Source organism: Erithacus rubecula, assembly GCF_903797595.1.
Source record: "Erithacus rubecula genome assembly, chromosome: 3".
NCBI lineage: Eukaryota > Metazoa > Chordata > Aves > Passeriformes > Muscicapidae > Erithacus > Erithacus rubecula.
In genome coordinates, this window is record NC_136689.1 from 43,559,648 (window position 1) to 43,574,978 (window position 15,331).

Genomic DNA, 15,331 nt, shown 5'->3' on the forward strand with positions numbered 1-15,331 from the left:
CAGTCATGCTGGTGGTGACAGGATTCCAGAAGCGTGGAATAACGTCCAGAGAGGATAAATTAATTCAGGGCTCGACCCTGAATAATCCATAAAAAGAAATTATCCAACCATTCACAGATGCAAACAAAGAGAATCCCAGACGGGGATGTATGTTTTTGGGTGACGGAAAAGAGAGGAGAAACATTGTGAGAGCCAACAGGATTCTCAGGCAGCTGCTTTCCAAACAGGCGTGTCTACAGAGCAAATCTCCAGCTAGTGATTTAAATGGGGCATGTGAGTCAACCTAAATGCTTGGTGTTGCTGCCAAAACGAAGAGGCTTCTCTCCCCACTTCTCCTGTGGAGGAGCCAGTACTCCTGGTTTTCCCAAGGGCTGGCTCTGCTACTTAGGATTCCCCAGTGATGTCGTTTACTAACATCACACAGAACTAACTGTATTTTTCCCATATCGGTTTTCTGCCCCATCAGCAAACTGATTCACCTTATCATCATAGAAGTATCAGGAACGAGCACAAAAGATGAGCTGAAACCATTAGTCTGGGAGGAAAGGGACCCACCCCTCTGGTAACCTTGCACTCTTAAATCATCTCAGTAGCCTCATCTAAATCCTCCCTAAATTAGAAAGCTCAGGTTGCTGCTAAGAAGTCTAACAACACAGTATCACTTAAAAGGTTGGTGCCTTCCACTTCTCATCCTTAGCTGAGTCCTCCTATTGCTTCCTTTATGTCTGGTCTTGAAGACGTGCGACCCTTGCCAGTGAGCAAGCTAAATCAGGAGGCTTTAAAGAAGAGTTGTTTTCTGATTAATACTGAAACAGCTAACTATGAAATCAGATGAGCGACAGAAGTTGCACAAGAGAGGGAACAAGACTGAGAGGTTGCAAAAGATGGATGGAGCCCCAAAGCAGCAGCTGGAAACTTGTTATCATGTGTAACATAAGGCCGAGACAGCAGTGAGGACGAATGGTCTGTACAGTGAAGGAGAAGTAATTTTGAGGAACAAGAGTTTGCTCTGTGCCTTACATAGTATAAATGAGAAGCAGAGTGACATAAAAAAAAAAAAAGAGCTTTCAGTTCCAGAAAAACAGAGGAAGACACAGAACAGAAGCACCTTGGAATCCAGCCCAGGAAGAACATCAAATGCTGAGGGAAAAAAAAAAAAAAAAAAAAAAAAAGGCAGAGGGAAAACCAGGAAGTAGAAACAAGTGTCCATGGTTGGAGGTTTCTTATTGAGAAAAACCAATTGACCTGTCACGTCTGTAAGGAACAAGGGTTTGAGACGTACTGCTGAGACTGAAAAGACTCTTGTTAAAGAGAGCAGAAGTCCTTCACAGTGGGAGAAATGACAATGGCATGCACTATTTACATCCAAACACAGTATGTAGAAAAGAGAACTTGGGGCTATGGGGACTGCCAGGTCCTTGCATGCAAGGTGTACATCTGTACACTGGTCATATGACATGGTAGCAATTGTTTGGTGGCGTTATGCCAAATCCTCCTGATGATTTTTTGGTCATGTGGTGCTATAATATATGTAAGCATACTCCACTGCATTTCTATCACCAGTTCAATTTATCCACCTAATAATTCCAAAGCTGGCAATTGACACATTAACCAAATACTTGCAAAAAGTTTCCTAGATTTCTCTGCTCTCTTTCAGTTTTCATTATCTTTTCCATTTCCTCTCTCTTTTTGATTTTACTACATATGATATTATCATCATAATATTTTCATACTCATTCTCACTTTTGCTCCCTTGATTACATCTCTAAAAGAAACTTTATTTCTATCCTGCTAAAATACAGCATCTTTCAAATGTACTTTTCAGTGAGCATGCTGTTGTTTTTCTTGTATTCCTCACCATTTGCTGTCCGGAGCACCTCCTTTATAGGCCCTGTAAAGCAATCAAAGAATACAATAAAAGCTTTAACAGCATTTGAAACCAATTTAAGAAATTAGTGATTAGTTTGCCAGCTGAAGACTCCAATTGCAGCTGCAATTGTGGGGTAAAGGATTTTAATCTCAGAGAACAAACTAATTCCAGTGGGCATTAACAAGTAGTTGGAGAGAAAAAAACATTCTCTAAAACATACCCTATGTTTCTGAATAGCTGTCACGAGTTAAAAAGAAAGGAGTTGCAGTGCTCTCTCTTTTTGTTTTTCCTGGTGGTAGTACCTGCAGTTATTGGCCCCGTTTCTCATGCATATCAGTGTGAACTAAGTAATGCTGCAAATCCTTTAAAAAGATCTATGAAGTGCCTGCATAACACTGCCTGTACAACATCCTTTCTCATTTAAATGGCATTTTCTGTAAAGCTGTTATTGCTTTTACCTGAATATCAAAACACACAGATACTTGCAAGTTGTCTTACTGAGCATTAAAAATTTTAATGAAAATTAAAAATGTAAGTATTTTGACTGATTTTATCTTGGTTGATATTTGGGGGCTTTCTTTGTTTTGAAGAGATTTTTTTTATTCATTTATTTGTTTTGTTTTACAAGACATTATGCAATGCTACCTTTGCTGGAAGAAACAAATCAGAAAAGCTTTTCTTGTTCAGAGCTCTGTGCATCTTTCAGCGAGCATCAGGCAGCACCAATGCCTTTCCCTTCTTCAACTGCATCTCTGCTGGAACTTTCTTTCCTGTAAATGGGCAGTATCTTTCAGGAGCAGTACCAAATTATGGAGCTGGCCTGAAGTGTTATTGTGACTGACCTAAGGAGAGCTGATGCTGATTTGAGAAAAACACATGGAAAATGAGAGGCTAAGTAAAAAAAAAATTAAAAGTAACTTTATGGACCAGCTAAAACACAAACACAAGCTGAGGAGAGAAATAAAATAAAGATGAAAAGATTTTAAGGAGAAAACTCATAAAAATTTCATGCATTGTGGGTCATAAAGAATAATTATGGGAAAAGAAGCATTATTCCAGATTTTACACTTTGATTAAAAAAACCAAAACTAATTGAGGCAAACTGTGACGCAGAGGATGGGGTTTTGCACATATTTTGCAATAATGAGATGCAAGTTGGAATAAACAGTTTGTAAAGATCAGATTAGCATTATAAATGAAGTCAGATAAACAAACAAGGAGGAAATTAAATGAAAGGTAGTGGGATAATGATAAATATGCCAGGCATGCATTTTGCAAGAAAAAGGAAAAAGCCCATGTAATCAAGCCAAGTCAAATGAAAATTACACCATGGAATGAGGATAATACTTCTGACATTGTGAATTTTAATCAGAAAGTAAAAGATATCCTGAGTATGCAGTCTGAATCTTCAGAATATGCAACATAAAAGCCACTGCTTGCTGCTGAAACAGAGAATTTTTATGTGTGATAAAGAAGCATGACTTGTGAGTACAAACTGCTGGATGTAATTGAAGAAAATGGGATGTTCTCCTGCCATGTTATATCTAGAACAGATGAAAATAATTAAACCAGTATAGCATGTTTTACACACGATCACATTAGAACAAGGAATAGTTTGAATATTGAAAGACACACAAAAATAAATCATTTTACATAATCTCAAAATTACGTAAGCACAATGGCAGTCACTGAAAAAGCAAAATATTGACAAGGCCTATTCAGCTTCCCTATCTCAGCAAAACAGTCATCATCATATTTTGGAAGCCAGCAAGTAGGCTTAGGTGTTGAGAATGCTGTTAGAAGTGAACTTTACAGCACAAGAGTGTCAACTCTGCCAGCCAGGCTCACTAAGCCAGTATCAGAGCTGATTATACTCAGGATGTGACATAAGAAATACCTGGCAGAAACTGTGGTAATTCATTACAATTAGCTCCATCTCCTTAGCAGCTAATACAAACAAACAGACAGGAAGTTGGTCCTGACTGCAGTATCATATAAAGAGCAGTTACTGATTTCCCATGGAAATCAAATTATTTTGGGAAGGTAAAAATACCTTGTAATATGCCAACCTTTAAAGGTGTTAACTCAGAGAATATTACAATTTTCAGCATCTCACCACATCTCTTTCCACCCTTAGACATATGCAAAGCATTGAGACCATAACAGAGGAAAAGGAAACACAAGCATAGCATACATGTAGTACTGGTGACCTTGCAAGTTGATCCAGTGAGGTGAGATTTTGGAGCCTTGTTATTGTACAAGAAACCACTAGCAGTTTTTTTGCCTCGCCAGTGAAACAAAACACAAACTGGTTTGCAATAATGTTTTGAAAGTGTAGAGGACAACTCTTGGATTGAGAAAACAAATTTTCAAACAAGAATCCCAGACAGCAACTAAGAATTTGAAGAGTCATTGCTTTTTCCAAATATCAGAAATACATTATACTACAAAATTTGAATTTATTTAATGATTTGAGATGGACCAGAAAACCAATGTGGCAAAATGATAATATCATATCAAAATGATAATATCATATCAAAATGATAATATCATAAACACATATTAATGTTACCACAAAATACAAAAATAAAGAATAATAAAGTTTCATTCAAATGATGAAAATATGACCCAGTTTCAAGAGGATGTTGAACAATAATCTGAAAATAAAAAGCACAAAATAAAGTTGTGCCCATGTCCTCCATTCTACCAAAAAGGTCAAACACCAGAAAAGTGGCTCTATACACTTCCCAGGAATGGCAGTACTGTCAAGGCAAATGGAACATAAGAGTATTTTTCAGAGTATTTATTTCAGCAACTGAATCATCATACCCTAGATGCCAAGAATAGAAATTCTCTTGAGAATGGGGTCAGTCTGGAATAGAAATAAACACCGTGTACTAACAAGATGGAATAGAGCATGAGTAATCATGATATCTGGAAAAAAATGAAAAAAAAAAAAAAGAAAAGCTTGTACACATGGCAAAATAAAACAGAACTGAACATCATTTTCAACAGGCATTAGAGCAGACTGAAAATCACATCTTACAAAACATGGAAACACACTTTAAAATTATAGGCTACTATATTTTTATATATTAAATATATTAGTCAGACTTTTGAGAACCAGGCAAAATGTTAGAGGCTTATGCAGTACCCATTGAGGGTAGAGCAATGAAGTGTTGAAGCATGCCTGAACTATGTGCTTGCAATCACAAGATCACAGTTTGCCTTAAATTAGATCATATATTTATTTAAGAACAAGAATTTGATTACATTTGACTGTCCCGTCTAATAGCCAGGCAAATAGCAAGGCTGAGTTTGCTGCATAGATTGCTAGGAGTATTGAAATGGTGCAAACAGGACAGAGAATATTTTGCATTCCGTTTTTGAATGTTGAAAATATTCCCACAGAAAAGTTCACTGCAGTACAATGCTTGAAGTCATGTTTGGTAACTGGATGAAGGAGTAACAAACAGAAACACTAAGTAAAAGGCCAAAGATAAGAGTCTTATAATTACAGCCCTGATCTGTATTTGTAATACTTTATTTCTGCAAGATAACTCTCATACCTGAAGCAACATGTTTGAAGAGAGAATCCTCCATTCTTACACCAAATTAAAGGGAAAATTCTTCATCTGGAGTGCATTGAAACTGTGCACCCAGACAGCAAGAAACATATACGTGTAATGAAATGTGTATCAACAGTAAAAAGTGGGTTGGAAAAAAGGTGATATAAGTTAACATGTCTCCCTATGTCTGCCTTTAATTACACTGAATTTTTTTTATCATGGAGACATTTAATTTCAAAAGCTATAAATCTCTGGTTCAGTTGTTACTAAACATTTTTAGTGTGTTTCTCTTGGTCTATTTTGTAGTGCTATTGCCACTATTATATTAAGATTTCAACAGACTTCATTAATGTCAAAGTTCACAGAATCGCATTCCCCCAAAATGGGATATTTACCCCCTTTGCATAAAAATAATCCCTGACTTGGACTAATTTAACAGAAAGAGTACATAGGCCGAAACATGAGAAACTTGGAAGAAAAGTCAGTAACTTATTGTGACTTACTTTTATCTTCTTGGACAGGGACAATGAAATTAACTTATTCTAAGATGTGGCCTTGAACTGCTGCCAGGACTTGTGTGCAACTGAGCTAATACTCTATTCCTTCTTCTTTACATCAGTCATTCTTATCACAGCCACAGATAAAATACACATTTTTTCTGAAATCTAAATAAATCCCTCTTCAAAGCATACTTTTCTTGTGCTTATTAATAGAATGTGATGTCTACTTACGCATTTGGTTTATTTATATCTAGTCAACTATTCATTTACATTAAAAAAAGAATGGAAAAATTATCTTACTTGTGCAGCTTCAAAGCTGTCACTTCATTGATAATTACAAGTCACCTCTGCAGTTACCAAAAACTTACAGTGTAAAATGGGACAGAGCACCAATTTTCTCAGCCTGTCTTCATAGGGGAGGTGTTCCATTCCCCTTATCACTTCATGGCCTTCCCTGGACTTGCTCCAACTCTTCCATGTCCTTCTTATTTTGGAGGCACCAGAGCTGGATGCAGCACTCCAGGTATGGTCACACAAGAACAGAGAGCAGAGGGACAGAATCACCTCCCTCGCCCTGCTGGCCACGTTCCTTGTGATGCAGTCCAGGATACCTCTGTCTTTTTGGGCTGCCATCCCGCACTGCTGGCTCATGTTGACTTTTTTGTCACAATAAAGAGGGGTTTGGGTTTTGGGTTTTTTTTTCCGTTTTCAATATTACAAGGGTTTAAAATCATCCTGAAGTCTTCTTGAGAGTGGGAGTAAAAAATCTGACCATCTGTTATCATGCTGCCTAGAAGAAACATTGAATCCTTCCTGTAAGTGTACTACTTTTACTGATATTGGTTGAAATGGATCAATGGGTTCAAACCTGTTAGGAGGTTAAAATAATGGTGAGTCAATGAGAAAAACCAGAATTCTTTACAGCTTGCTCTAGAGCAAATGTTTTAAAATGTTTTGTTAGAATCACAGAATGGTTTGACTTGGAAGGGACCTCGAAGACCATCTAGTTCCAATCCCTGCTGTGCCCAACCCTTCACTATACTAGCCCCATCCAGGGCTGAACAATTCCAGGGATGGGAATTGCTCCACAGCTTCTTTGGGCAACCAGCGCCTCACCACCCTCACAGCAAAGATTTTTTTCCCTAGTATCTAATCCAAATCTACTTCCTTTCAGTTTGAAGGCCCTTGTCCTGTGACCACAGTTCTCGATGTTGCCCAAAAGAAACGGAATTTTTCAAGGGCCTTACAAAAACAAAGCCAGACAAGAAAAAAATAAAGAGAAAACCAGATCCCCATAGCATGAAAAAACAAGTGAAAATTCCACGTTGTTGTTAAACACAGAAAACGCTTATTTCAAGGGCTAGTCACAGGAAAAGTGTCCTTCAATTAGGCGCTGGCAGAAGGCCATGGCAGGGCTGGGGACGCTACTGCCCTTCTGACGGCGGAGGTTGCCCGAGCAGCCCCACCAACACAGGCTGCCGGCAGCGGCCGCGCCTTTCCCGACGGACGCGCCAGCCCCTGCGCCCTCCACACCAACATCCGGGAACGCCCCCCGCGCTCGCCGCCCGGTGGTCCCGCCCTGGCCCTCAGCCCAATGGGGCTCCACTCTGCTTCCGGCATCCGGCACCGTCTCCTGGAAACGGGCGTGGGGTGGCGACCATCCGAGGAGCGTGCGGAGGGTGCGGGGACGCAGCCCGGTGGGACCTGGCGGTACATTCCAGCTGGAATAAAGGATAGCAAAACTCTCCAGTTCCCTAAGTCAGCCTGCCTGCTGAGTCAGTGCCTTTCCCTCTTTCCTGTATTTTGTGGCGCGCAGGGACGAGTGTCCCGTCCGGACGGTGCCTCCAGGACATGGGAGACTCCGGCCCGAGGGCGGGGCTCTGCCGTTTCGGTTGATGGCGGCAGCGGTGGTCCATCCCTCGCCGCACTACGGCTGTCATTCCCATCTTTCCGCCGGGTGCATCCCCCGCACACACAGGTACGGTTATCGCTCCCTCTCTTTCCCGCCGGGTCCATGCTCCCCACACAGGTACGGCTGTCGTTCCTACCCTTTCCCTCCGGGTCCATGCTCCCTACAAAGGTGCGGCTGTCGCTCCCACCCTTTCCCGCCGGGCCCATCCCCGCACACAGGTACGGCTGTCGTTCCCACCGGGCCCATCCCCGCACACAGGTGCGGCTGTCATTCCCACCCTTTCCCGCCGAGCCCATCCCCGCACACAGGTACGGCTCGTACCTTTCCCGCGCGCGTTCGCGACCGTTAACTGGCGGAGCGCGCGCGGCCAGCGGCCCCTCACCGCCGCCGCCCGCCGGCCCCCCTCCCCCGATCCCTCCCCCGATCCCTCACTCGACCCCTCACCGCCCTCTCGCTCCCTCCGCCGCCGTCCCTCGGTCCGAGTGCGGGAGCGGGCCCGGGGCGGAGCTGACACCTCTCGCTGGAGCGCTCCTGAGCCCCCGCGGCTCCGTGCCCTGCGCTGCAAGTGCGGCGGGAGGCGGCTGTGTCTGCGGGGCCGCCGTGCAGCGCCTCAGGCCTGGCCGCCCCCGATGGGAGCGCGGGAGATGGCGAGTCGTGCACGGGCTGCTCGGTTCGGAGTAGTTTTGGCCGTTCCCTCGTAAAGAAGAGGAAACCGCGTCTCCTTGGGGTGCTGGTCTTGTATCCAGCCCAGAGCAAATCAGTTCCCTCGGCGCCTGGAGGTTGGTGCTTTGGGTGCTTCTGTGAAGTTTCACATCTGCTTCGTTACAGGTGGTGGCTTGGGAGGCTTCCATGACGGCCTTCTTACCTCATCTTTTCACTTTTTATATCAGTTTATTTGATCTCGTTTTTACTTTTATGTGAAAGTCCATCTGTTGAAAGACTGTTTTGTGTGTCAGAGAAGCTGTGGGTGTCCATCCCTGGCAGTGCTCAAGGCCTGGTTGAATGGGACATTGAGTACAGTGTTCTAGTAGGATGTGTTCCTGCCCACAGCAGGGGCACTGGAACGAGATTATCTTTAAGGTCCATTCTAACCCAAGCTATTCCATGATTTTATGATTCTATGCTCTCTTGGTTTGTGTACTGAAATAAAGGCATAGCCATTGCTCTTGAGAATCAGAGACTATTCTCTTTTCCCTTCTTCTCTTTAATTTTTACAGATATACTATTTAGAATTTGTATCTACTAGCCTATCTATTTCTTTTTTGAATAAGATCTTTGGAAGTGTAAAATTCACCTATTCAAAATTTTCATCACATTTCCTGGGAAAATGGTCTTCTTTGAAGTAATTATATTCAATCTTTCTAGAAGTATGGAATCTCTATTCATGGTAATTGGGAGAATGAATACTATATGTGAATAACCATTAAATTTGAAGGCTTCCCCTTTCTCCTCCTTTAGGTTTATTTGTTTATGAGACCAATGCCACATTTCCAGTCTGTTGCCTGTGAAGCATCCTAAACCATGGAGAACTTTGTTTTGTATGAGGAGGTTGGAAGAGGAAATAGGACAGTTGTTTATAAAGGAAGAAGGAAAGGAACAATTAATTTTGTTGCCGTTGTTTGCAGTGATAAATGCAAGAGAGCTGGAATAGCAAACTGGGTAAGTAATAGTGTTTCTTTTCCTGCTAAATCAGGGAAAAACTACAGCCTACAGAATTCTGGTAACACAAGTTATAGAAAAGTACTACATGCTTCTTTAGATGGAGTTTGTCACATTTAGATCAGCTTCTCAAGATTTTAAGTTCTTATTCTTTAAATACAGTTTTCTTTTAATGTATTTATATTTCTTCATGTGATTTTATTGTCTTTTAGATTGCTTGCATAAACCCATGTTTACAGTCTTACTGTTTCCATAATGTGTCAGTGAACTTATAAAAACAGTTATGTGTGGTGGTTTGCTTTGTTTTGTCATTGTGCAAATCCAGTGGTAGCAGAAACTTCCAGTGCACAATCAATTTCTTACTTAGTGAGAAGAAATTATTTTTGATGAAAGAATACCATTTCAGCTAAATCGATTCTGGTTTCTAAAACCTTGGCAAAGCTTTAAATATGATATTTTCTGGAAAGGAAACTGATACAGGTACACAGTTCAAATATTTTATTTTCTCAGTAGGTACATTTTGTTTCTGCAGTAGGTTAAACTTGGCTGGATGCCCGGATCCCACCAAAGCCACTCTATATCACTCCCTTCTTCAACTGGAGTCAGAAAATACAGTGAAGGGGTCAAAATAACTGCAGGGAAAGATCACTCACCAATTGCATTCACAGGCAAAACAGACTCAATTTAGGCAAAGTAATTGAATTTATTACCACAGTAGGATAATGGGAAATAAAATGGGAAATAAAACCGAATCTTAACAACGCCTTCCTCCCATCCTTCCTTCTTCCTGGGCTCAGCTCTACTCCCAGTTTTCTCTCCATCCTCCCTTGCCAGAGATGCAGGAGATGGGGAGTGTGGTCAGTTTATCTGACACTGTCTCTGTTCTCCTTCCTCCTCATTCTCTTCCACCGCTCCAGCGTGGGGTCCCTCCCATGAGTGACAGTCCTTCCCACGGGCTGCAGTTCTTCATGCACTGCTCCAACATAGGTCTCTTTCCACAGGGTGCAGTCCCTCAGGAACAGGTTGTTCCAATGTGAGTTCCTGGATGGTTACACATCCTGCCAAAAACTGGCATGGGCTCCTCTCTCTGTGGGTGTGCAGCACAGACTTCTGACAGAGTCACAGCTCCCTAGGGTTTCCTCCTGCTCTGAAGTGGGGTCCATCACAGGCTGCAGGTGAATCTCTGCTCTGCCATGGACCTCCATGGGCTGCAGAGGGACAGCTTTGCCTCACTTGCCTTCACCAGGGGCTGCAGGGGAATCTCTGCTCCAGCTCCTGGAGCACCTGATGCCTCTCCTTGTGCACTGACCTTGGTGTCTGCAGAGTTGTTTCTGTCACATGTGCTCACTCCTCCCCTCTGCTGCCCTTGCAAAGGAGTGTTTTCTCCCTTTTGAAATGTTATCTGGGTGGTGCTGCCACCATCACTGATGGGCTGGTGTTGGCCAGCAGTGGGTCTCTCTTGGAGCTGGCTGGGATTGGCTCTGTTGGATGCAGGGGAAGCTTTCAGCAGCTTCTCAAAGAAGCAAGTCCTGTAGACCTGCCCACCTGGCTACCAAGACCTTGCCATGCAAAACCGCTGGAGGTTCATATTCCCTCTCATTGTTTCAATGATCATCATAACTTTTTTGTTCTTAGAAGTGTATTAGTCTTACAGATCTCTTGGGGATACCTTGCATACCACTGTAGCAAGAAACAGAGGCTTCTGTAGGGATTAGGCCACGTAGGTGTTGTAGAAATACAGATTTTCAGAGTCTTTTGTATGGTTTTCCATGTCTGATAAGAACAAGAATGATGGAAAAACTTCTTTTAGCTTCCTCTTGCTGTATTATCTCTCATTTGTATTGTTATTGAAAAAAATGTAAGAGTGCAAGTTTGACTCCAAATTCTGATTACCAGTTTGTTATTGTTTTAGTGGTGCAAGAAGGTTAAATAGTATTTATAATTTTGAGTTGGGAACTTAGTATTTTTTTTTTTTTATTTTAAAAACAAGTGAGTTGTGTCTGTGAGGTCTGTGAGGAAAGGGTCTGTGAGGAAAGTTATCTTTTCTCAACATAAATATATATATATATATATGTATATATTTATGTCTTTCCCCCACTTAAGTATGTTTAAAACTTCACTCTAGGTTCGTCTGATTCAGGGACTCACACATAAGAATATAATGACGTTTTATGAATGGTATGAAACAAGCAACTATCTCTGGCTTGTAGTGGAATTATGCACAGGTAAGATAAGCTCAAATGTGAACATTTATAGAGTGAGTATTTATAAGAGATTTCTTACAACTTCTTTACAACAAATGCTTAGATTTTTGAAAAAAGCATAATTATCTGATTATTATCTTGAGAAACCTGTTTATATGTAAAAGGAGTTTTGTTCTTGAAAACATTTTTAGAAATCAATTGAAATCATGCTTTTTCTCTGCTTCACTGTATGTGTCTTTGAAAAGTTAGTTGAGTTACATAGTGTTGGATTTTAAGAGCTGAAGAGAGAAGGCCAATCAGAGAAGATACAAGCAAATTGTGAATAGCCAGAAGGTAGCTCAGTAAAAATTACTTGAGAAGTTTTCTAGGGACTGGTAGCTTTGGCATTCTCTTTTAAAAGATATCAAGAAGCAAATCAAGTTATAATGTACTAATGACTTAATATTACTAAAATTAATTTTTTATCAAAGGGCAATTCAGCAGCAAAAATGAATGATTTCAATTCTTTTCCTAGTCAGTGTAAGTAGTTTGACTTCCATGTTAAAATTGTAATTTGGGAACTCTGGGAACCCAGAACTGCACTAAATGACTCACTTAGTTTTGATAAGTTCTTATCAATCTATTAAAGGAAGCTTGTAAAGCTTTCTGTCATTGTGATGACTGCATGTTTTGAACTTCTGGTAGCATGCTTTCCTCCATATGGAAAGGAAAAAAATGAAGGCCAATACGCATGTGATGCATGTTAAGATTTTGATATCTGGAGTTCATTTAATAGTAAAAGTCCATGTTACACCCAGCCTTTTTATTTATCCAGAATTCTGTTTGAAAATCTCTGAAAAAGAAGTTTTGAGAATAAAAAGTCATTTTTTAAAGTGGTTAAAAGTGATTTTAATGGCTCATAAGGATGATTTGGTCTACTTGCTTAGTTTATCTTCTGGTTACATATTTAAGCTATTAGCCAGGCAACCTTTTATTGTCAAACAATTATCAGGTGTTTTACCTTGCAGTTTTATAGTTTACTGGAAGGTGAGTGTCTTGGAGTTAACTTACATATACACAGGGTAAGATATGGGTTTCTTCTTAATTTTGAGACTTAATGAGACCTGAAAAATGCTTTTGAAATATGGAAGATTTCTCTCACTTGTCTCAAAGATAGTTTCTGTTGTCAGATACAAAATATTTCTGTGTTGCTGGTTTCACTTTTTTTTTCTTTCTGTGTTTGGCCATATTATGAAATTATTCTGTATATAGTCTTCTAAATTGCATTGCAAGGAACAGTAATTAAACGTGATGGAAAATTCTTTACTACAGCTCTGTTGAATGAGCTTGATTTTAAAGGAATGACTGATTCACTAACCAGCATAAAAAGGCTTAGAAAGAAAATAATTTTAAGATTTAGCAGCGCTGAATAATTGGAAGAGTACTGTAATGAGAGACTCTGAAAGAAATGACTGATCAAAAGGAAAAAAAGTTCAGGAAAATCTACTGTATGATTTGGAATAAAAGATCTAGTATCTATTTCCATGAAAAGCTTTCCTAATCCCTCTTTCATTCAGGGTCTTAAATTTGGGAGTTGTTTTTTGTTTCGTTCTGTCTGTGTTTTGGGGTTTTTTTTCCAATCAACGTGGTTTGGCTAGGATATAAGCAGCAGATAGCCCAGGAAACCTATAGGTAACTCATGGCATGTAGACTGAGGTGTCAGGCAAACAGATTTGATGCAGGATTAGTAAAGGACCCAATGGGGCTGAGAAAAAGGATTTTGGGCAAGATGGAAATGTGGAGCTCAGAATAGGGAACTGCAACGGGAAGGAAGAGAAAGAAAGAATGAACTTGTGGGAAATGAGATCAGAAGAAAACTAAGTTCCATGAATATTTAGGATGGGAATGACTCAAATGGGATGGGTATGATGACATATCTGAGAATCACTGGAAAATGAGGACGTAGGTGATGGGGGAGGAAGAGAAGTGTGTGAGGTAAGGATACATAAACTGTAAGAACTAGTGGGGAGAAATGTAGAGTATGAAGCTCAGTGAAGAATAAGTATAGCATATTTGTGAGGGTTATTTGGAAGGCTTTGTAAGTGTAATCTGATCATAAACAAAGGAAGGGTTGGTTGGAACTTAATGGAAAAAGAGAGTGATGATTTTAGAAGGGCAGAGAAGGGTCTCATGTTAGAATAAGAAGTCCAGAGAGCTGTGATTAGGACTTACTGGTACAGGAGCTGGGATTTCTGTGAGAAAGCTAGAAAGTGCTATAAAACAAAATAATTTATCTTTTGGACATAGCTGACCTCAGGACCTCAGACTGTAATACAGTTTTACTATTTCTGTTGTATCTGAATTCAGAACATGGCCTGTCCTTAGTTTTAGCTACTGTTCACAGAAGTTTATATCCTGCTGATGGTATTATTTATTCTTTTAACTTGTGCAGCAGGAATCTGGTTAAGGAATTTGAATAAAATCATGGGGTACTATTACACTGTGAAGCGACAGAGTTTCTGTTTTTCTTTTTTCCCTTGTTTCCTTCGTAAAATAATATTGAAGTGAATTTGAAGTTATGCAGTCAGTTTTATTTCAGATAACATTAAGATTTTATCACAGTATTGAAAATAATTTTTTGTACATCTTAGATTTTGTAGATATTAGATATCATGATATATTTTTAATATCCACTGATACTAGTTTTTGATTGTCATCTTTTGAAGAAGTTTATGTAATTGGGCATTACTTGTGTCATCTCTTGTTTATATCCATATGCTGACTATGTGTATTTCAGGTGGTTCTTTAGAATCTGTCATTGCTCAGGATGAGTGTCTGCCAGAAGATGTGGTGAGAGAATTTGGTGTTGAGCTGGTTACTGGTTTATACCATATTCATAAGAATGGAATTATCTATTGTGAACTGAAGCCTGGAAAGGTGAGGAGGGGTATTATCAGTAGGGACACTGGATGTTACTTTTCATGCCATCAGCATTTACTTTATTATTTGTATTTTACTGTTTGGAAGAAACTTACCTCAGTTGTGAGGAGAGTTGAGTTTTATGATATGTGTGAAGATGATCAGAGATGTAGGTTGAATATTTTATGATGTGATTGATTTCTTTCCTTGGTGTATATCTGATACAATGTGATAGATTCTTTTTGATTTGGTGTACTGGTTTAATTTAATGAAAGGTTTTAGTTCTCTGTCCTTGGACACATAACTTTGTTGTTACTCTATCATGCTGCAGAATATTTAGCTGTTCTAGAAAATGCTAATGAGGCAGTAAAGTTAACTAAAGTTTGTTTGTTAATAACCTTCTCTATTGTTTGCACCTACCATGGAAATTATCATTTTATTAAAGATGATAATAAAATACAAAAATAGAAATATAAATACTTGTAAGGTTTAAGAATATAAGTTAATGCAAGTTAAATACAAGTATAAATACATGTACAAAAATACAAGTCTTTATGTAGTTTATAATTTTGTGTATGTGTGTGTAATTCATGTAGAGGTTTACCAAAATCTGTGCTTGTTTTGACTCGTGTAGTCACCAGAGTACAACTATAATAAAAAATTTTTGGTTAACAGTAATTGGTTGTGACCTTGATCTATAAGTGATCAAGTTGCCATTC

General features: G+C 39.8%; 1 protein-coding gene and 1 long non-coding RNA gene across 13 annotated transcripts in view; one reads left to right on the forward strand and one right to left on the reverse strand.

Moving 5' to 3' along the window:
- Positions 1–1,200: 1,200 nt before the first annotated feature.
- Positions 1,201–7,012, reverse strand: LOC306799224. Its single transcript, XR_013773559.1, has 3 exons — positions 5,440–7,012; positions 4,700–4,804; positions 1,201–1,891 (listed from the first exon to the last, which is right to left on the reverse strand). It is a non-coding gene; the product is annotated as an uncharacterized lncRNA (long non-coding RNA).
- An 818-nt stretch (positions 7,013–7,830) lies between these two features.
- ULK4 (unc-51 like kinase 4) overlaps positions 7,831–15,331 on the forward strand; it is a 217,325-nt gene continuing 209,824 nt past the window's right edge. For 7 of the 12 annotated variants that reach the window (XM_079299920.1, XM_079299912.1, XM_079299915.1 and 4 more), the window contains exons 1-4: positions 7,831–7,917; positions 9,310–9,510; positions 11,636–11,735; positions 14,491–14,630. In XM_079299920.1, the coding sequence (XP_079156046.1) occupies positions 9,373–9,510; positions 11,636–11,735; positions 14,491–14,630 (378 nt within the window). In that variant the 5' untranslated portion in view covers positions 7,831–7,917; positions 9,310–9,372. The other 5 variants (XM_079299917.1, XM_079299919.1, XM_079299918.1 and 2 more) reach the window with 5 other exon arrangements.